This window comes from Kogia breviceps, chromosome X (assembly GCF_026419965.1).
Source record: "Kogia breviceps isolate mKogBre1 chromosome X, mKogBre1 haplotype 1, whole genome shotgun sequence".
Classification (NCBI taxonomy): Eukaryota; Metazoa; Chordata; class Mammalia; order Artiodactyla; family Physeteridae; genus Kogia; species Kogia breviceps.
This window is the reverse complement of record NC_081330.1, coordinates 126,043,119-126,065,545: the sequence shown is the minus strand read 5'-3', so window position 1 is coordinate 126,065,545 and position 22,427 is coordinate 126,043,119. Positions and strand designations below refer to the sequence as shown.

The 22,427-nt window shown below is 43.9% G+C and overlaps 1 protein-coding gene across 2 annotated transcripts in view; it reads right to left on the bottom strand.

Moving 5' to 3' along the window:
* Nucleotides 1-19,112, bottom strand: part of ARHGAP6 (Rho GTPase activating protein 6) — a 493,354-nt gene extending 474,242 nt beyond the window's left edge. For both annotated transcript variants that reach the window (XM_059050088.2, XM_067023539.1), the window contains exon 1: nt 17,451-19,112. In XM_059050088.2, coding sequence (XP_058906071.1) covers nt 17,451-18,029 — 579 coding nt within the window. In that variant the 5' untranslated portion in view covers nt 18,030-19,112. The remainder of the gene's footprint in view (nt 1-17,450) is intronic.
* Between the last annotated feature and the right edge of the window lie 3,315 nt (nt 19,113-22,427).

Genomic DNA, 22,427 nt, shown 5'->3' with positions numbered 1-22,427 from the left:
AAGCTATCTATTTTACGTTTGGTAGTGTGTATATATGTCCCTGCCCCTCCCTCACTTCGTCCCAGCTTACCCTTCCCTATCCCTGTGTCCTCAAGTCCATTCTCTACACCTGCATCTTTATTCCTGTCCTGCCCCTAGGTTCTTCAGAACCTTTTTTTTTTAGATTGCATATATATGCATTAGCATACGGTATTTGTTTTTCTCTTTCTCACTTACTTCACTCTGTATGACAGACTCTAGGTCCATCCACCTCATTACAAATAAGTCAATTTCATTCCTTTGTATGGCTGAGTAATATTCCATTGCATATACGTGCCACATCTTCTTTATTCATTCATCTGTTGATCGACGTTTAGGTTGCTTCCATGTCCTGGCTATTGTAAACAGTGCTGTAGTGAACACTGTGGTACATGCATCTTTTTGAATTATGGTTTTCTCAGAGCTGGATTTAAATCCTACCTTTGCCATTTATTGGCTTTGGACTTCCGTGGATTATTTCGAGGATTTAGTGATCCATTGCTTTTTAAAGCATGTAGTAGGATAGCTAGCTTAAGGCAAGCATTCAAAAATATTAATTGTTATAATTATCATCTTGCTAAACCAGAGTTTGACACTTAAGATATGCTGAATTGTTTGATGAATGAATGAGTGAAGTAATTGGTATGAATGATTGACACTACTCCAGCAACTGATATCAATTATCATTATCAACGAATGATATCAAAAATTAAATGTCTTCATTCGCCACCCCATGCCTCTAAGCGTTAGAAAGCCAGTTCTAACCCAGGATACTTGTTTGTGTTGCTCTGTTTTATTAACATCCAGTCATTTGGAAGGATCTCTATGGAGTAGACTGAAAAGTTCTAAGAACAAGTTGTTTTGCACAATGATACTTCAATAGCCAGTGGGGGTTATGAGCTGCAGTTATTGCCAACTGAAGAATATGTGGAAATTCCCTAAAGGCGGCAGATAAATCAATGTAATAACTCTTAGCTAATGAACAACTACTATAGGATTGAACGTATAGTCAACTTCTGTGCCCCAACTCTGCATAAAAAAGGGCTTCTTTTGCCATTTACTCATGGGCGTATGCATGTGAAATCTGACAGGAAACAAACAGCACTGTTTGATACAATTTAAACTATTGTACACAAATCTTAAAACCTAAAGTGTAAAGGAAAAACTTCACTGTATCATAGTTTCCTCGAGTACTGCATATTTTCCTTAGAGTTTAAAAAGCCTAAAACTGTGTCTTAAACAATAGTTATTTTATATTTACCATAGTATTGTTGCCTTTTCTCCTCTGAAAGCATTATAAAGTCTATGTTCATCTGCCTATGACAGCATTTTAGAATGAGGCAGATGGAGTAATAAATAGACACCTCTGCATGACACTTCATAGCCCATGGGTCCTAAGTGAATTCACCAATGGATTTCACAACCTCCTACAAAGTGAATACAATTATATTCCCTTTAAAGGGGAAGAAACTGAAATTCACACCTTATAATTAGTGGCTCTGGGATTTGACCCCGGGCTAATATACCTCCAAAATCTATGATTATACCATCCTTCAGTTATGCTTTCGGTTAGCTAAGATTGTGGGTGACTCCTCCTAAATGCCGCCCCCCATGAGCCTGTGCTAAAGTTTTTGAATTCAGCTAGAACTGTGCTGGGAAGTTCTGTTCAAGCTCACACTGACCTTTGCGCTGCTAGAGATCCGTCTCTACTGAACGCTTGGTCGTGTGAAAGAGGTTACAAGGTAGTTAAAAAGCCTGGAAGGAATTTCAACCAATGGAGGATGGAAACCAATGGAGACATTCTCCAGCTCCCCATATTTTAGCTTGTGACAGATCAAAGAAGGCCACAAATAACTTTTGCTTCTCCCATCAACAGGTGGAATCTATTTCCCTTGCCCTTGAATCTGGGCTGGCCCTGTGACTCATGCTGACCAAATACCATGAGATTACCATGCAGTGAGGAAGCCCACGCTACCCTCTTAGAGAGAGGGGCCACACGGAGGACCACCAATGCACCAGACATATAAGTGAAGACATCCTGAACTTTCCAGGCCTCGCAGACACCAGCTAAAAGCATCCAAATGAGTGAATCCAGCTGATGCCACGGGGAGCAGAACTGCCCAGCTGAGCCCTGATCTAATTCCTGACTGACAGAATCATGCCACTAAGTTTGGGGGTTGTCAGCTATATAGCAGTAGATAATGGAAACACGGGTAGAAGATCGTCAGAGGCAGTCTATGTGTTTTCCAGTGGTCCTGGGGGAAACTTGGTCATTCATTTGTCCACAGATGTGAATTTTATGACACACATTTATAACGGCATTTTACTCTTCTTCATTCCTGCTCCCCGGATCACCTCCCAAATAAACTGCACTCACCCAGGCCCTTCCTTTGGAGGAACTCAAACTAAGACACAGAGCTTGTGCCCTTCCTACGATTTTTTTCATGAAATTTTAAAAGCTCTTATTTTCATAAAAATAATTTCTCCATATTGTTCCAATTATATATGGTAACATCCAACCAATCATTTTTATTTCTAAAGCAAGATGTTATCATGAATTTAAAAGTTTATGAATAGACATACAGTCAGAGAAATTACACTAACAGATTGTGGTCTAAAACTGCAGAAGTTATTCCAAATAAAAGAAAAAAAGTAATCTTTCTGCACTGTAAAAATATTGCACAGAAACATTTAATTAATGACTCAAAGGGAATCTTTGTAGGTGTGCTAAGTTAATTTTCTTCTTGACCATTCAACTTTCTTATTCAGTGAACTTCAAAAAAAATAATTTTACTTTTTAAGAATGGTTTTAGATTCAAATGAACATTTACATAAGCTATGTCTTCCATATCTTTATATAAATTAGAAATGATACCTTATGGGGACAGTAAAATACATAGCATAATTTTAGACATTTCCTATAAAAGGGATATTTCTAGATGAGGAAAGGCAAACTAGACAATTGTGACCCATTGACTCTTCTGCATCTAGCTCCCATCCCTCTCCCACAGGGAGAACCATAACTCCGAATAATATTGCAAAGAGAGATAAACTATTTCACTTTCTAAAAAAACCTGCAACTCTGAATAACCCATTTCAATTAAAAGAACCCTGAACAAGAACCTAAATATCTGATCGTTTGCATAACACTTTACTGATCTTCAGTGCACTTTCAGTTATACAGGAAAAAGTAATTTATTTCCAATTTAATCATAAATTTAAAGATTAAAATATTGCCATTGCAGCAGAACGACAATATATTTGCTGAGTTCACGACTCAGAGCTTCTGAAGTTAGTCGGAGACTCATATCACACTCCTTGACCTTCAAGCCTGCTTACCATCTCCATATCGCCTTTCACGTTTATTTTCTTGGCATTTTGACAAACACGCTCTGACAGCACCATTTTTTGACAATATATTTACCATTAGAAGCCAGATACAACATGCCTCTCTGGGGGCTTGCAGAAAGACCCAGAGCCATCCTCTATGATATGATATGAAAACTGCACCTGTCTTTGAGCTCTCTTATAAATCATCAGAGGAAGAAACCTGTCTCATTGGGTCGGCAGCAAGAACCTAGAGACAGAAAGTTCTAATCCTGGATTTCTCTAAGTAGTTTGCAAGATAACTTCGGGTCAATAGTTTAACTTTCGTTTAAACTGTTCCTCAATTCTGGTTTAATATATTCATAATTTTTCTCTGCCAAAGAGAAAATATGACCAAACTTTGTGTGGACGCTCAGAATGAAAGCTAAGCTAACCCATACTTCCTTACTGACAATAATAATGCAATATTGGTAATTATCTGTATGACAGGAGAGGCAGAATTCCTTTGTAGCATGATAAAAGTCCCAGGGAGGCTTGTTTTGAACACAATTCCAGGAAGAATTTCCGTGTCTCTTATTATCTAAAGGCAGAACTGTGAAGGTCTCCATTGCGGGGCGGGGGGCAGTGCTGGGCATAAACTGGGGAAGTCTTAGATAGTATTTAAGCATCGCAGGGATGTCTGGACTAGAGACAAGACCTTTAAGGACTTTTCCATCCCAATATTCTGTTTTGTTCATAGAATGCTGAAGTCAGACTAGAAATGAAATGGAAGTTATGGTTAGATTTTGAGCAAAAAAAAAAAGCATCTGAGTGTGGATGGTATTGTTTCAAATTAGTGATGCTGCCTTGTCACCCTGAAAAGATGTTGATGAGATTAGCCATGAACAACAGTCAGCTTGATCTCACAAGACAGTGGCAGTATGAGGAAGTGAGAAGAACACCCGGCTTGAAGTAAGAAACTACACTGCCATTTGCCAGCTAGAGAACCAGGGCTGGACTGGGAGCTATCCAGTTCCCAACATGCTAAGGATTCTCCAAACAAAAAGTGTCTGATGTAATGAAGTTACTGTGACTAGTGTGTGGGAATGAAGGTTACCCCCTGGCTTGTTGGCATGTCTTGTGTTACACCAAATCCACAATCCAAGTCTGGTAAATTCCTGTGTTCCAAGTCACTAGTCCAAATGCCTGGGGTGACAGCCTGCTGTTGCTCCAATGCCTACCATGAAAAGTATACCTTACTTAACAGCTTGCAAAATAAATGTTCAATTGCCTTCTGCTGTTGTCCAAATCAGCCAGGTCTATTCATTCACTTGATCACCTAAGCCCTCTTTGAGTGCCTCGGTGGAAAGACCAAGGTTCCTGGCACACAGAGTAGGTGCAGAATAAATATTTTTGACTAATACTTTAATTCAAGTCCTACCTTTGTTGCTTCCTAGCTGTGTGACCTGGACACATCTTCCATTTTATTTAACCTTTACTCTGCTTAGTATCTTTTATTACGTCCTATGTGCTGGGCACTTTCGAAGTAATCAGGTCATAAGGTCCTCACAAAACTCTTTAAGGTAGGGACTTTAATTATACCCATTTGACAGATGAGGAAACTGAGGCACAAAGATGCTTTGTAATCTGTTCAAGGTCACAGAGCGGAGCCTGGATTTGAATCCAGGTGGTCTGGATCAGAGTCCAGCTCTAACTCATTCACTTCATTTCTTCTCCAACTAAGTCTGGCTGCCTCTTAATCAGAGTCTCAGTGTCCTTACCTGCAAAATGAAGGATGATACTATCACCCCTCAGAGTTGTTGTAATAACAAAAAACTGCTGAGCATTCTACAAATACTAATTGTTATTTCGCTTATCATAATTATCATCACCTATCAACTGAAATAAGTGGGCAAGGAATCAATCGGAAGTTCCAATATAAGCAGAATGCTACTTCGTTCAAAAGCCAGAAAACCTGGTGGCCCAGAGTTCAGGATTTCCATGGACCAAATTATTAACTAGAGTAGAGGCCTTGCTATAATAAACACCGACGCTACGTGCCTACTGTCACCTAAGGTTTATCTTTCCCCTTCCCCATCCACTTTTGGGTCTCAGTACCAGCTTACCCAACTGTTTCTCAACCCCTGAGAGATGAGGTTATTGGCAATGCAAGCTGAGAATTGAACTGATGCTTATTCACACTTTCAGATCCTGTAGGTAGTATTAATTCACCTGTTTCCATGAGTGTCCAGGTATACAGAAGCAAAACCACATTATTTTCCTTGATCCATGGGTCACCCAACTCAATTCATTTCCAATTTCTTCAAAGACATTCTAAGCTCAGCCTTCTCCTCTTGGGTCTATCAACATATGACTTGATGGGTAGTTTCTCAAGTTGCTTTTAGTTCTCATGGCTCCTGAAAATCTTTGGCCACTTAATAGCTCTGGTGTGATATGGCCAGGCAATTTTTCAACATTGTAAGTACTTTTTAAAGTCTCTGCCTATTCTGAAAAACAGTCTCTTTAATAGCTTCTCTGCACTTGCTTCCAAAGCATAATAATCAGGACACAGAACATCCACAGTAACCAGTCTCAGAAAATGCCAGGCTGGCTGCTCTCTCCTCCATTGAATCTGCCAGACTCATTACTACCTCCTTGTTGCATCTTCAAGGACAGCATTTAATATACATTAGGCCTGGGCCTACAACATAGCTCTGCTCATCTACACTTACATTTATGTTTTACTGAAAAGATGATGTAGCAACAATATTGATATATTTTCTAAAAGTCATAAACAGTATACTTTTTTAATGGATATTAAAATTCACATACCAAGCTTTCCTGGTGGCGCAGTGGTTAAGAATCCTCCTGCCAATGCAGGGAACACGGGTTCGAGCCCTGGTCCGGGAAGATCGCACGTGCCGCAGAACGACTAAGCCCATGCGCCACAACTACTGAGCCTGCGCTCTAGAGCCCATGAGCCACAACTACTGAAGCCCACGCACCTAGAGCCCGTGCTCCGCAACAAGAGACGCCACTGCAATGAGAAGCCCACGCACTCCAGCGAAGAGTAACCCCTGCTCGCCACAATTAGAGAAACCCCGTGCGCAGCAACGAAGACCCAATGCAGCCAAAAGTAAACAAATTAATTAATTAATTTTAAAAATTCACATACCATAAAATTTACCCTTTTAAAGTGAACACTTCAGAGGTTTTTAGTATACTCCCCAGGCTATGCAACCATCACAGCTATCTAGTTCCAGAACATTTTCATCCCTCCGAAAAGAAACCAGGTATCCATTAGCAGTCACTTCTCATCACTCTCTACTGCCATCCTCTGGCAACCACTAATCTATTCTCTGTCTCTATAGATTTGCCTAATCTGGACACGTCATATGAATAGAATCATACAATATATGGCCCTCTGTAACAAGCTTCTTTCACTTAGCATAATGTTTTCAAGGTTTATCCATGTTGTAGCATGTATTAGTACTCCAGTCTTTCTTATTGCTGAATAATCTTGCATTGTACAGGTATACCACATTTTGTTTACCCATTCATCTGTTGATAGACATTTGGTTGTTTCCACCATTTTGGCCATTATGAATAATGCTATGAACATTCACTTACAAGTCTTCGTGTACACATGTATTTTCAGTTCTCTTGGGTAGATACCTAAAGGCGGAATTGCTGGGTAATATGGTCAATGTTTAACTTTTTGAGAAACTGCCAAACTATTTTTCAAAGCTGCTGCACCATTTTACATTCTCACCAGCAGTGTATATAAGAGTTTCAATTTCTCCACATCCTTGTCAACACTTGTTATTATCTCTTTTTTATTATAGCCATATATATGCTATAGTATAGCCATATGAAGTGGTATCTCATTGTGGTTTTGATGTGTACTTCCCTGGTAGCTAATGAAAACATCATTATTTACTAGTTAACACAATAACTAATTCCGTTTTTTCACACATTACATTCCATTTTTTGCCATGTTGTAACATAGTTACAATTATAGTCTCAGTCTCTTTATCGTAAGCAATGGCCCAGAGAGGATGCAGTAAAATTTAGACCAAGACATCATACCCCTTACAGAAAGGGGAGCAAAGGTAAGAATGCCTTTTGTTTTCCTGTCTGCAAAAATTAAAAATAAAACATCTGAAACAATCAGGGCATTGTTGCGTAAATTCCAGTTGGTCCCCTAATGCAGATTTTACTAAAACAGAACTAACTTAATCTACGTGTGTTAACCTGCTCTGTGAATGCGGAAAGTTACAGAAAACTGTAACCTTCTTTTGACAAAATAAAAGAATATCTACTCAGGAAAAAAAGTTAAAAAGACATCATGCCCCAAAGGTGTATCCCCAGGATTTGGTAAACCACTGTCAGAACACAGATTCCCTCAGTCATTGAATGGAGTCTGATATAAAACACTTTCCCTTATGCGGACACCAGATTAGAAAAATCAGAATCTAGCTACGGAAAGCTGAGCTCACATTTGCATAAATCGTGACTATGTCATGACATTTATGATAGTCAAAACATTTCTTTGAAGGGGATATCTGGTTGAGCCATAAAGTATGGTGGAGTTTTCTCAGACAGATATGGGGCCAGGTGATGAAAAGCAGAATGAGGGGAGAAAAAAATCCCTGCAGAGAACCTCTACATTGAATCATAAAATCCTGGGCTGTATCCTGAAGCCCAAGGCCCAGTGAGACTTATTCTTTGCCATCATCCTGCTCCTATAGGTGTTTCCAGTTGGATTTCTCTAAGTTCTTGAAACATACTACGCCCCTCTTAACTACAGGCCATTCTTTCTACCACCTCCCCTCTTTTTGTTTGGCAAAGGCCTCCTTACCCACTGGCTTCAGTTGAGACATCCCAGACCTCCTTAGTCCTTGCATCAGCTTCCTATGGCAGCTGCGACAAACTATCACAAACATCATGGCTTAAAACAGCACTCACTTATTCTCTTACAGTCCTGGAGATCACAAGTCTCACTGGGCTAGGATCAAGATGTTGACAGAGCTGCTATCCTTCTGTAGGTTCTAGGGGAGAAGCTGTTGCCTTGCCTTTGCTAGCTTCTAGAGGCTGCCCTATTCCTTGGGTCATGGCTCCTTCCTCCATTTTCAAAGCCAACAGTGTAGCATCTTCAAAAACAATCTCTGTGCGTGTGTCTCTGTCTCTCTCTGTCTCTCTGTCTCTGTCTCTGTCTCTCTCTCTCTCTCTCTTCTTTGTACATCTGTCTGTCTGTCTCTCTCTCTGGCTGATTCTGTCCTCATATCTTCTTCTGTAACTCTGAACTTTCTGCCTCTTTCATATAAGGATCCTTGTGATTACATTAGACTCACCCAGATAATCCAGGATCATCTCCCCATCTCAAGATCCTTAACTTAATCATATCTGCAAAGTCTCTTTTGCCATATAAGGTAACATATCCATGGGTTCTGAGAATTCGGACATGGACATCCTTGGGGGGGGCGGGCATTATTCTGTACCACAGTCATCCTGTCATGGTGCCACAGCATTCTGAGGAAGTGCAGGGATTTACTTACTGGAAAGTGTTGCTTTGCACAAACGGGGAAGCACCTTGTGGGGCCGTGCCTGTTTACCCTGCACACATTCCCCAGTGTCTACTGCATAGCCAGCACTTGATCAATATTTGCTGACAACCTCGCTGAGTGGCCAGTTTGGTTCTGTTGGACGCGAATTCCTAGGGAAAGGGGAGGAGGCCAGCTACGATTATAGCGTGAAAGGCTTTGAAATGACTGGCTAAGCAGTTTGTATTTCATTCTGTACACACCGAGTCCCAGCAAAGGTTTTTACTCAGGGAGTTAACACGATTGCAATTGTAATTGTAATTGTAATCTTTGAAATTGTAATCTTTCTACTCCAAAGGGAGTAGAAAGCCCGTAAGGCAGATGGGAAGAGGGGAAACTGAAGGCAGGGTGACCAAGCTGAAGGCCACAACAAATGAGGACCCAAACTAGGCAGTGGCAAGGAGAAGGAACAGCTGCAGAGAGATGTAAGAACTTGGACACATTCCTCTTCAAACCCTTTCTAGAATGGAGCAAATGACAAGTAAACACAACAGGATTTGATAAGTCATTGGAGACGACAGGAGAAAAAAAAAAAAAAGAGGGGGAAAACTGAAGACGTTCTGGCCTGGTAAAACTAAGCCGGCCTAAGAATGGTGACATCAACCAGAAATAAGGAACACGGAAAATGTAATGTGCTCAGGGGAAAGGGGGGCTGATTTGCTCTGCTTCAGTCATGCAGACTAGGAGGGGTCCAGTGGGCATCGTGAGCAGATATCTCGCAAGAAATCAGACATAGATGTCAGGAGCTCAAGCACGCAGAGGTACGAGTGTCCCCAAGAGGGATGGTAGCTGAAGTCGCAGAACTGAACGAGATCATCCAGGGAGAATGATCTGAAGGAAAAGCACAGGCCTGTAGGGGTGCATGGACGACAAGCACAGAAACAGCAGAGCAGGAAGAGGCATTGCAGACTGAGAAGCAGGCAACCGGGAGGGAGCTGAGACTCTTCTGTGAGCAGTGGGGAAAGGGGGCGGGGGACGGCGCAGAACAGTGCTGTCACTTCTGCCCAGAAGTCCAGCCAAAGGAGGTCTAAGAAAGTCCTGGGATTTGGGCACCTTTGAGAAAATTGTTTCATTAAGTAATGGGGATAGAAAAAAGATTGCCACGGTTCTAGATGTTCATGGTCACTTACTTTTTCCAGAAGTTTTGCAGTTAATATTGAGAGTCAAGGAGGATTTCAGGGTTGGTTCTGCCCTCAGCTTGTTGTCTGAGATTGGGCTTAACCCTTTCAGCCCCTGTCTTTAACGGTAAAGTAAGGAGGTTGCAACTAGATGCTACCCAAGGTCCTTTTAGAGTCTAAAATTTGCTCTTGCCAGCCCTCAAATCCCAAAATTCTGGTGGAAGCTCAATTCAATCTGAGAAGAACTTGTCTTCATATTATTCTCTATTTAAGTTAAGAATTACCTTAGAGATTAATCTCCAAAATTTACAAGCAGCTCATGCAGCTCAATATCAAAAAAACAAACAACCCAATCCAAAAATGGGCAAAAGACCTAAATAGACATTTCTCCAAAGAAGACATACAGATTGCCAACAAACACATGAAAGGATGCTCAACATCACTAATCATTAGAGAAACGCAAATCAAAACTACAATGAGATATCATCTCCCACCGGTCAGAGTGGCCATCATCAAAAAATCTACAAACAATAAATGCTGGAGAGGGTGTGGAGGAAAGGGAACCCTCTTGCACTGTTGGTGGGAAGGTAAATTGACACAGCCACTATGGAGAACAGTATGGAGGTTCTTTAAAAAACTAAAAATAGAACTCCCATACAACCCAGCAATGCCACTACTGGGCACATACCCCGAGAAAACCATAATTCAAAAAGAGTCATGTACCACAATGTTCATTGCAGCTCTACTTACAATAGCCAGGACATGGAAGCAACCTAAGTGTCCATCGACAGATGAATGGATAAAGAAGATGTGGCATATATATATATATATATATATATATATATATATATATATACATATATATATATATATATACACAATGGAATATTACTCAGCCATAAAAAGAAACGAAATCGAGTTATTTGTAGTGAGGTGGATGGACCTAGAGGCTGTCATATAGAGTGGAGTAAGTCAGAAAGAGAAAAACAAATACCCTATGCTAACACATATATATGGAATCTAAAACAAAAATAATGGTTCTGAACAACCTAGGGGCAGGACAGGAATTAACACGCAGATGTAGAGAATAGACTTGAGGACACGGGGAGGGGGAAGGGTAAGCTGGGATAAAGTGAGAGAGTGGCATGGACATATATACACTACCAAATGTAAAACAGACAGCTAGTGGGAAGCAGCCGCATAGCACAGGGAGATCAGCTCGGTGCTTTGTGACCACCTAGAGGGGTGGGATAGGGAGGGAGACGCAAGAGGTAAGAGATATGGGGATATATGTATATGTATAGCTGATTCACTTTGTTATAGAACAGAAACTAACAAGCATTGTAAAGCAATTATACTCCAATAAAGATGTTAAAAAATATTTTTAGTAAAAATGAAAATAAAAATTACCTTAGAAATGAAATGAACTGTAGCAGAGAAATACTCCAAGAGAAAGCATATGAAAACTGAATAACTATTTTCCTAAGTTATAAATTCTTAGGCCATTATGCTGATTTCAGACATAATTCCTTGTAAAATGCCCTTTGTCAATTCCCTGTTTGAAGCTGTCTTACTCTAAGTACTTCCTCTTTGGTGACATGGGTGAGCCTCTATTTTTAATCACAATATTTCTCTCTGCTCATGTTTTAAATTTTAATTCCAGTTTCTGGCATTACATATTTACAATTCAATTCTTTCTTACACATATATTGAGACATCCCATGTTTTTTTCCTATCCTCAATACCTTTCAAAAAGGTATTTTTTCCAATTCAAAGTCTTGGTTGACATATACCCGGAAAAAAGAAAAAACGACAGAGTAAAGCCAGAAACATGAGAGCAAATGGTACCAGAAAGCAAAACCTAGAATTCAGTTTCTTGTATAAAGTAATAAAGTATCTAGTGTTTCTCAACCTCGGTGCTACTGAAAATCTGAGCAAGATAATTATTTGTTGTGGCGGTCTGTCTTGTGCGCTGCAGAACCATTAGCAGTATCCCTGGCCTCGATCCATCAGATGCCGGTAGCACACACCCCTGCTTCAACTCGGGCAGCCGAAAACGCCAACAGGTATTGCCAAACGTGTCCAGGCCGCAAACTCCCCCCTTGGTTGAAAACCAGTGGTCTATCGACACCAACCTATTCGAAGTAGTTCAACAGCGGGAGAAATCAATTTGCTAAAGTGGAAAAGTAAGAAATACAGAAGTATTATGTTTCTACGGCAACTCCCATTTGTTTGCAGGATGCTTGGCATGGTTTCCCCATGCCTACCTCCTCTGAGTATCTGTCCACCTGCTTGTTTCACGCTACTGATGCATGGCCCCCACAGACACTAGAGTGATCTCTCTAAAACACATATCCAATCTTGCTACACACTCAGGCTTAAAAATCACCAATTTACCGCATTCTCCACCGCAGCGTTTCTCAGCCTGGGCACTACTGACATTGAGGGCCAGATAATTCTTTGTTGTGGGAGGAGCTGTCCTGTGCCTAGTAGAGTGTTTAGCAGCATCCCTGGATTCTCCCCCACTAGATGCCACTAGCACCTCCCCTGTTAGTAGGCAGAATAATGTCCCACCAAAGATATCCACGTCCTAATCTCTGGAACCTGTGAATATGTTAGCTTACACGGCAAGGGGGAATTCAGGATGCAGGTAGAATTAAAGGTTGATAATCAACTGACCTTAAAACAATGCGATTGCACAGGGAGATCAGCTCGGTGCTCTGTGACCACCTAGAGGGGTGGGATAGGGAGGGTGGGAGGGAGGGAGATGCAAGAGGGAGGGGATATGGGGATATATGTATGCATATAGCTGATTCACTTTGTTATACAGCGGAAGCTAACACACCATTTTCAAGTAATTATACTCCAATAAAGATGTTTAAAAAATGAGATTATCTTGGATTATCCAGGTGAGTCCTATGTAATCACAAGCATCCTTAAGAGAGTCTGAGGAAGAAATGACTGGAAGAAGAGTCAAAGAGATGCAACATGGCTGGCATTGAAGATGGCGGAAGGAGGACACTGGAAAAGCAAAGGAAACAGACCCTAGCGTCTTCAGAGGGAACACAGCTCTGCCAACACCTTGACTTCAGCCCAAGGAGACCTATTTCAGACTTCTGACCTCCACAAGTATAAGATAATAAATTTGTGTTGCTCTAACCCATACGTTTGGGGTAATTTGTTACAGCTGCAAAATGAAGGTAATACATCACCCCCAGTTGTGACAACCAAAACTGTCTTTGGACATTGCTAAATATCCCCTGGGAACAAAACTGTCTCCAGGCTGAGAACTACTGCTCTACAAAACAGAGTCCAAACTCCTGAGACAGGCACAGTAGGGCTCTTCATAATTAACGCTACCCAACCTGTTGAATACTATTATCCCTCCCACAGTGAGATACAGCCTATGCTCCAGGAACAGCAAACTTCTAACCTCAAAAACACTCTATCAATACATCCTTTCACTTCCCTGCAGACTTGACGTCAAGAGGTGCTTTGGTCCTCCTGCCAGTTTTACCTGAGCCTATAGTTACTTATTATTCCACAAACAGGTGTCTAATTTCTGGTTTCATTAGGGTGTTACATGAAAAGCCATGTGGTTGCTACATACATTAAACTGCAGATATCTTAACCTCCTCCTCCAAACAAATTATTGCACTTAAGCCCCTCTAAGTCCTCTTTGTTGGAAACTCTAGCATCACCAACACCTCTGTGCCTTTGCAGGTCCACTCCTTTCTACTTCATCAAGGAATCACTTCCCTTCTTCTTCTTACAAGTGGCAGTCAGCCTTGAAGATCAAGTTCAAGTGTTTTCTGCACAGTGAAGCCTTTCAAGACTCCCCAAAGCTCGGTGAATCACATCCCCCAGTCCCTCATGTGCTGACCCTCTGCACTGCGGCTATTGGTTGACTCACCCATCCTCCTCCTTAGACTCTTTAATGGGTGACACCATATTTTAGCCTCTCTGCATTCCTGGCACATAGAGAAATGCTTGTGCTCAAGAAGTTCTTGGGGCGTAAATGAAGAGAAGAAGTCATGAAGAGGGAAATAATTTTAGTTATGGGTTATCGAGGCTGGCAAACTCTATGTCAGCTATGAGCATAATCTCAGCTCTGATCCAAAAGAATTAGGAGAACCCCAGAGTTAGAATGAGACCTTACGCCCTTGTTTATGATCCGAGTCAAGGACAGAGCCTGGCTGCTAAGAACCAAGTTGAGAAGTATATACTGACTGTGTTACCATGTACCATCTATCCCTCTGTCTTCTCCATTTTTCTACTCAGTAGATATTCTACCCAGCATGTCCATGAATCCGATTTTGTTAAAGCAATCCTAAAGCACGTAGTAAGGAAATATTGAGTTGGAGCTGACTTTGTCTAACACCTCCTGGTTTTAGGCCATAAAAATGCCATTTGTGAGCTTTGGGTGAGCCCAAGGCATAGAGCTACAGGCACTTACGCGCGTCTTGGGAGCAGGAGCCCTGGTATGAACAATTTAGTTTAAAACCAGAGAATCTGCTGAAAGAACTACATAGAAGTGGATGTGATCCATTACTGGCTACACCTGAATGAAGGTGAATTCTCAGGTTTGCCTATGGATTCAATGGAAGAGAAACTGAAAAGTTGAATAAACCATAAGAGATCCGTGGTGGGCTTCCCTGGTGGCGCAGTGGTTGAGAGTCCGCCTGCCGAGGCGGGGGACGCGGGTTTGTGCCCCGGTCCGGGAAGATCCCACGTGCCGCGGAGCGGCTGGACCCGTGAGCCGTGGCCGCTGCGCCTGCGCGTCCGGAGCCTGTGCTCCGCAACGGGAGAGAGGCCCCGGCAGTGAGAGGCCCGCGTACCGCAAAAAAGCAAAAGAAAAAAAAGAGATCCGTGGAATGTGCAGGCAACACTGAAGAGGGATGCACATGCTTTGGGAATGGGAAGACGTCCCCGGGGACACTCTCTGCCAGCTCAAAGCACTCTGTGGGCAGTCAAGATGGCAATCATGCAGGGGCTACATTCAACTCACTGGTGTAGTGGTTCTCAACTGGGGCAGTTTTGACCCTCAGAGGACATCCAGCAGTGCCTGCAGACACTTTTCATTGTCACACTGGTGGGGAGGCTGCTATTCACATCTAGTGGGTAGAGGCCCAGGATGCTGCTGAACATCCTCCAATGCACAGGACAGCCCCAAACAAAGAATCGTTCAGCCACAACTGTCAATAGCACAGAGGCAGAGAAACCCTGAACCAGCGCAACCAGGAAAAGCATAAGAACCAAGTCTGCACGATCCAAATCTCCCCTCCAGGGCCCATAAGTAACCTTGCAAGGTGTTCATTCGCTGGACTTTTGGCATCATTAGCAAAGATTCTCTTTTAGGACAAAGGACCTAGCTTGCTTTCAAACGAGAAGGACAAACAGTGCTCAATAGGATGAATTTCCTTGGTTTTTGAGAGGGTTCCAGGGCATTAAACCTTTGAAAGGTAATCCAAGCCATTAAATTCCAGACCCCGGGGTTATGTTAGGATATCTGGGACTCTATTAAACAAAACCAGCCTTGGACCTTCATGCCAGGATTCCATCCAGTCATTCCATGTCTGCCTCAAGAATAAAGGGATTACACACACACACACACGAACATTTTATGAGAAAATTTTGTTCTTTTGCTAGATGGCTATGTACTTAGTTTTAACCACTGCAAAAGAGGTGAAAGTCATGGTAGCTGAGCTTGCAGACTGCCCCTACACTGCAGAGAACAGCTTGAAGCCACCCAGTATTGATGAAGTTCAGGTACTTATCCATTAAATATGAAATTTTAATGGATAAGAAGAAAATTTCTAACCAGTTGTGATCATCTACAGTAGACTGCCTTTCGGTCATAAGAGCAACAAACAGCATCTATATAATATATTCCAAGTATGTACAGTTGCTAAGAAAAGCAGAGACGTTCTTAGTGATGTAATTGGTTTAAACATGAATGTCAGTGGCTATCCAGTCCAAGAACTTGGCTTGCTTTTGCATTTCTCTCAACTGCTACAGATTGATCTGATAACATGTGCTTCTGATATAGTAGGAATCCAGGCCCTTCTAAAGACCAACAGAAATTCAACATTTATTCTTGACCCTCTTTCTAATGCTAAATTCCCTGGTTTGGAGAGAACCCCTTGCTCTCCTGCTTGACTTTTCTCTCTACTGCCTATCTTCCTCAAGAAAATGGGCAGAACAGTCAGCAGTGTCAGTTTGTTTTTGTAATCCATGCTCCCCACCCAACAGCAGCAGTTACTTTGACACAGTAACTAATATTTTATAATATGTGATGCGAGTATTTCTGATAAATACTGCTGATTTTTCTAAGGCAGTCTAATAAAAGCCAATATTTCAGTCATCTCATGTTAACAGAGCAAGGTATGATATTGGATACTATTTTCTAGCTTTTTTTCTTGGTTGTGTTTCCTTTATTTAGTCTAAATCTCCAGCAATTACATGGTATTTCATTTCACTTCTGTAATTCTAACTGTACTTTAAAACATTTAATTACAATGGATGGAATCTCTCCTTATGGAAACAGATCCAAGGCAAATCTATAGAGTTTGTGGACTGAAAGAGATTAGGAGTTGTTCATTTTTAAAACAACTAGTATTTATTCTCTAAAAGCATGCAGCTTTCCAAGTACCCATCAACCACACTTTCCCATCAGCTCTGTTCTCCATTCTTCTAACCCAGAGAGCAAACGTTTTCAAAGGTACCAAATACCTCCCTCTGAGTTCCCTATTTACTAACGATCCCTGATTCACGTATATTTCACTAACTACTAGTAGCCCTTAGTGGAATTTGGGCATATTTCCACGGTCTTTCATAGCCTTAAGCAGAGATTATTTTTTTCTCCAGGATTAAACTAGTACTCAGTACCATAGATCTCTTAAATCAGACCTTTAGGGAGAAGAAAAGATCAAAACTAGAGAATTCTAGTAGCTACTCCCCAAACACACAGACCTATACACACATATCAACAACACCCTCAAGAACAATGTTCCTGAATTCTCTGTAGAACAACCAGATGGCAGAAACGTTTCAAAATATATTTCCTCCAATCCTGACAAACAGCTTGGAAATAGATCACTTGAGTTCCAAAACAATATCAACACTGGGTGAAGGGATAAGATGACCCTCTTGGAAATCACCTGCAGCACAGAAGGAAAAGCACCCCTTCCTCTAGCTCCAAAGTGGGGCCAAGAAGTCCTAACAAGACACGTGTGGGTGGCCACTAGGGACGTCCCATTCGCAGACACCATTTAACCAGCCAAAGAGGAACAGCCACACCAGGACAACCCCTCAGTGGGTCCCTGGCTCTGTAAATGAGAAGGGATTCAAGAAGTGCCCAGGTGTGCAGCCTTGGGCCATGAGGACACGAGGCACCGGACCCTACCTCGGACTTCCACACGACATAGGGTTGGCCGTGGCTGTGGGGTGGGGACTGGAACTTTCTTTGCTGGAGCCACTTCCTGGGAGAAGCGAAGATGCCGTTGGGGCCCCCCCCGGAGGAGCAGAGGACGGTGCTGCGGCCACTGCCCGGCCCGCCTAGGACTGAAGGCAGGTCCCGTACCATGCTCTTCTTGAGGCCGCCGCGACCAAGGGGGACCTCATAGTCAAAGTGGAAGCTGCCAGAAGGTGACTTCTCCAGCGGGGTGCTGGGTGTGGAGAAGGACGAGCAGAGGGGTCTAGGGGACGGGAGTCGGTTGGCCCGGGCAGGCTGGCCCCGGGGAGAGGACGCCAAGCGAGAGCCGAGACCCTCGGCCGGGGACAGCGGGGAGCAGACGCGGCCCCCGGTGGCCCCCCGCGAGCCGCCCTCTGAGCCCGCCTCGCCCCCGCAGCCGCCGATCAGAGCCGGGTCCAGGCTGCGGGTCTGGCGAAGCTTCCTCTTGGAGAAGCCCTTGGCCGAGGCCGCGCTGCCCGAGGCCGGCGAGGAGCACGAGAAGACACTGTGGAGTAGGCTCTGCGCGGACATCTCGGCGGGGCTGTGTCTGAGGGCCACCCTCTTCCAGCTCTCGGAACTGCTAGCGCTTTGGGGCGCAGAAAGCAAGGGGGCTCAGGCGAGGCTGCCAGGCGGGGTCGGGCCAAGGCTCGCCGAGGCCGGTGGAGGGCAGTTCCCGGCTCACGCGCCACCAGCGCGCTCCAAGTGCCCCGGTGGGGGCAGAAGCAGGAGATCCATCACCAGCCTTCTAGGAAAAGGGGTGAGGAGGGAGGGCTCCTTCGGTCGCCAGAACCTTCTCCCAGAGCCTAAGTCACGAAAAGGGTAAGGAAGAGGAGGAGGAAGGTCAGGCGCTCGCTGTGTTCCCAGCTCCGGCGGCCAGCGCCACTCCCCCTTCCCAGCTGAGGCAGGAGATGCCGCGCTCCCGCTCCCAGGCTCTGGACAGCCTCGAAGTCTCCAGCAAGCTCCTCCTCGCGCCCTAAGGACGGTCCCGAAGGCTGGGGAGGAGGCCTCCTGGGCGTGCGCCCAGGGCGCGTCCCTCGCGCTCTCGGCGCAGTGAGAGGGACTTCCTCCCGCGCTGGAGCTGGGCACCCGGGCTGCGCCCCCGTGCACCGTCGTCGTATCCGGGCCTCTGAAGCTACGCGTCTGGCCGCCACTTGGCCGCTGCGCCCACTCCTCTGACTGGCTAGGCGCAAGAACGTCTCCAAGCTCCAGGTTCCCCCGAGGTGCCAGTCTCGCTACAAAGCGGGGACACGGAGCGCGCAGCGCCCATGGCCTTCCAAGGGCTGAGCGGCTAGGGTGGGAGAGAATTCCCAGCTGCGCTCAGGGAGCTAAGGGGACAACCACAGGGTCGGCTGTCCATGACCCGCCGGAGAGGGGCTCTTGATATTCTCAGCCCAGCCTTGGGCCCAGGGCAGGCTCGGAGATGTCCCCGCACGCTCGCGCTAGAGGCAGCGGGAAGGGGGCGGCCCGGACGGGTAGGGCGGGAGGGAAGCCAGGTCTGGAGCTGGGGCGGAGCCAGGAGCAGGAGAAAGCAGAACGTGGAGTTTTCCAGGCACCAAACCTGGGAGCGGCGCAGCGAGAGCACCGCTCACCACCGGTACCGGGTCTCCTGGGGAGAAAGCCCCGAGGACGGAAGTGCGGACTTTCTCCCCCGTCTCCCCTCCCCCAAATCGAAGGGGGCGCCAGCTCCACTCACGTTTCTGGAAAGGAAGGGAAGTGTCAGATTGCACCCCACCCACTGGTGTCAGATGGATAGCCCAAGACGGCTGCTCTGAAGTTGGAGATAAATCTCCTGCCTTCCTTTTCTCCGCCCTGCTGTTTTTGTTTTTAAAAAGGAAGGATAGAGATTCCGTTCAAATATAGTGACTGCCGATGAATGGGCTGGAGATGGGGACCTACTAAGAAAAGGAAGGGAACGGGGAGGGGTCCTCGCCATGTAAGGGTCGTGCAGTAACTGTACTCGAGGAGGAGGGGTGAGTGAGGCCGAGCAGGGGGCAGGCGCCCGGCGCAGCGTCAGCCCAAAGGCTGCGGAGATTGGCGCTCACAAAGCGATCGGTCTCCGGGTTCTGCTGTGGGACGCCTTTGGGCGCAGCGCACAGCGGCCACATTCCTGGGAAGCTGGAAAATGCTGGCGATGTCAATGTTCCCTGCTTGAAAACAAGTCTGGGAGCACCTTCCCCCGCTACAGTCCCACCCCTAGAATCTATAAAGCGCGAAGCCTCGCCCGCTTCTCGGAGGGCTTTTTGACGTAACATTTAAGTTTTGCGACGCATCTCACAACCATCTCAGCAGTGGAGCCGAGAGAATGTTGGAAATGCCTGCGTACTTTATTTAACTGTGTTCGTGTGTCCTCTTTTACCACTTCTGGGTGAAGAGAACTTTATACAAATGTAAAGGTGACTTTCTTTTACCATTACTTTTATTAAAGAAAAAAACTTCCAGTGAACTTATAAATACAAGTGTTTGATACAAACATTCGCCGTGTTGTGTATAACATCAGAATTGTCCACCTTTGATTTTGGAAGGCTTGTTTCATTCCCTATAAAATTTTCAGGGGGCAATTTAATTTCTTTCGCTTCTTAAAAAACGCGTTCGACGGTCCTAGGTATTTGACTGTCTAGGAGGGGTCACGTCATGAAATCTAATTAACAGAAGAATTCGATACCTCCATAAAGGGCTTCATTTGAACCCCAGGATCTCCGACCTACCCGTTTTTGTAAACGCAGCGGGACCCACTGCGCTCAGCGAGTTCCCTCCTGTAACTTTATGACCTATCTGCTGCCACAAGACAAAAATGAGATACAAATTTCCCATCACCCTCAATGCCGCCCATCTCTTCTCACCCTGAAACGTAAGTACTCTTTTCAGTGGCTGACGATTGGTTGTGCTGTGGAGAGACACAGCCTTCAAAATTGCTTACTTTCCTGCATGACTACACACACCAAATTACATTTGGGGGATTGCTGTCATCTGCTTTCTTCCCTCCTCAAACAAGTCACAGTAGAAGTAAAAGAGGGCGGGTCTTGCCTGCCCTTTCCTTGGTTAACAATATCATGTAACTTGTCACTAGTAAACACTTAATGTCTCGACCATTCGGACACCAGTGCATGGAACTGGTTATGCTTCATTGGATTTTGGCATTTGGAGTAGATGGTTAGCAAAGTCGCACGTCACAGGACCACTTACAACTCAGGTGGTTAAGCACATGTAATTTATAATTTATATATGTGCTATTTCTCTGAGCCCACGAGATGAGCATGGGGTTGCAAATGCAACGCTGCCACAATGATGGAGGGCTGAGAAGGATGCCCTCCAGGCAGGAGGTCATACATGCTTGGTCATGGCTGTTGAGGAGCCAGCGAGGAGAGCGACTGTTCTATCGGCACTTCACGCTTAGAGCAAACGTGTCCAGTTCACTCATCATCTTATTTCCAACAGGTCCTGCCTCTCCATTAGCCTGGAGCTGGCCTCAGCAGAGGGAACAATGAATACATTGTTTTGAATATCCATAAGTTAAGCTCTGGCTCCTTTTTAAAAGCCCCACTGTAAGTATATATGCTTTTAAAACACACGGGGAAAATGTAATGGCACTTCTGGAAAGCAAGATTTTACCAGAAAATTATTTGGATTTTTTAAATGATATTTTTAAAACTATTGTGATTTCCAATCTGACTGCTATTAGGCTTATTTTGCAGTCATCTTGGTGTATGTCTTATTCATTCATTCCTATTTAGGGCATCCTATTTTACTGTTGTTTGTTATATAATCCCTTTGCTTATACAGATCCAACTCACATTGGCCTTTCTGACTGACTGCCATTTTATGCCAGACTTGATTAAGGAAGATCTGGGTTTCATTTACCAATTTCAAAAATGACTGGTTTTGTTATGTTGATCCCCACAATCTTACAATTCGTCAGCCTGCTTCAGAGGCAATATAACTGGTAGTCTAGAAATAAGTGGTTTTGAATGCATATACTTTAAAAATCAGGTGTCTAAGACTTGGCTCCTTTATTAGGGCATTTGATGTTGAAAAGTAGTGTCCATATTTGTTTTTGGTTTTCTTTTTTTCCTCCGAGCCGAAGTTAATCAAAAGCCTAAGGATACCTTTTATTAAAGGGCAGAACAGTGTGTTCACTGTTCATTCCCTGTTGTAATTATCCTAGAAAGTCAGAATAAAAAAATATATCTATCACATCTGGTCATGGCACAAGAATATTCTAATGAAAGTTCTAGAGACCTTGGTCTGACATCAAAGTATCCTCTTATCAAGGATCCTCAAAAATTCCTCAGTGTTCTTTCTATTCCCTTGAGACACTGTTCTACAAACACATACATCTTACTACCAAAGAATAAATTCTGCTAAACCTAAATTTCCCTTTTCTTAACTTTATCCCTTGAAATTTTTCTTATCTCCAGCCAAAATTCCTCTTTCCCCTTGGTGTCTAGACCCTCAAGCTATCTGTAGATTTCTATCATGCCCCTTGGGTCTGACTTTGTGGTCTGGCTACACTATAAAGTTCATATTTTGCTTTAAAACCATCATTGTAGATGATCTCCTCTGGACTGCCTCCAGTTGCTTATTTCTTTATAGTCCTGAGGTCCAATATTCCAGGTTAGGGCAACCTATTTTACCCTTGTTTGTTATATAATCCCATTACTTATATAGTCCCAAATCACATTGAACTTCCTGATTGACTGCCATATAATATTTCAGACTTCTATCTGATTGGCTCCCAAGTCAGGCAACATCGCTGATTTTTGTTTCATCCTGCCCATGTCTGTCAAACTGATTGTGATCCCTCTGATATCATGTCTACATTCTTAGTGGTATCTGGGGTAAACAATGCACAGCATCTCACTCTCCCATAGAAGAAGTCAAAGGTTTTGCCTCCAAGCTACTGAAACACGAAAAGGAGGACATGATTTTAAT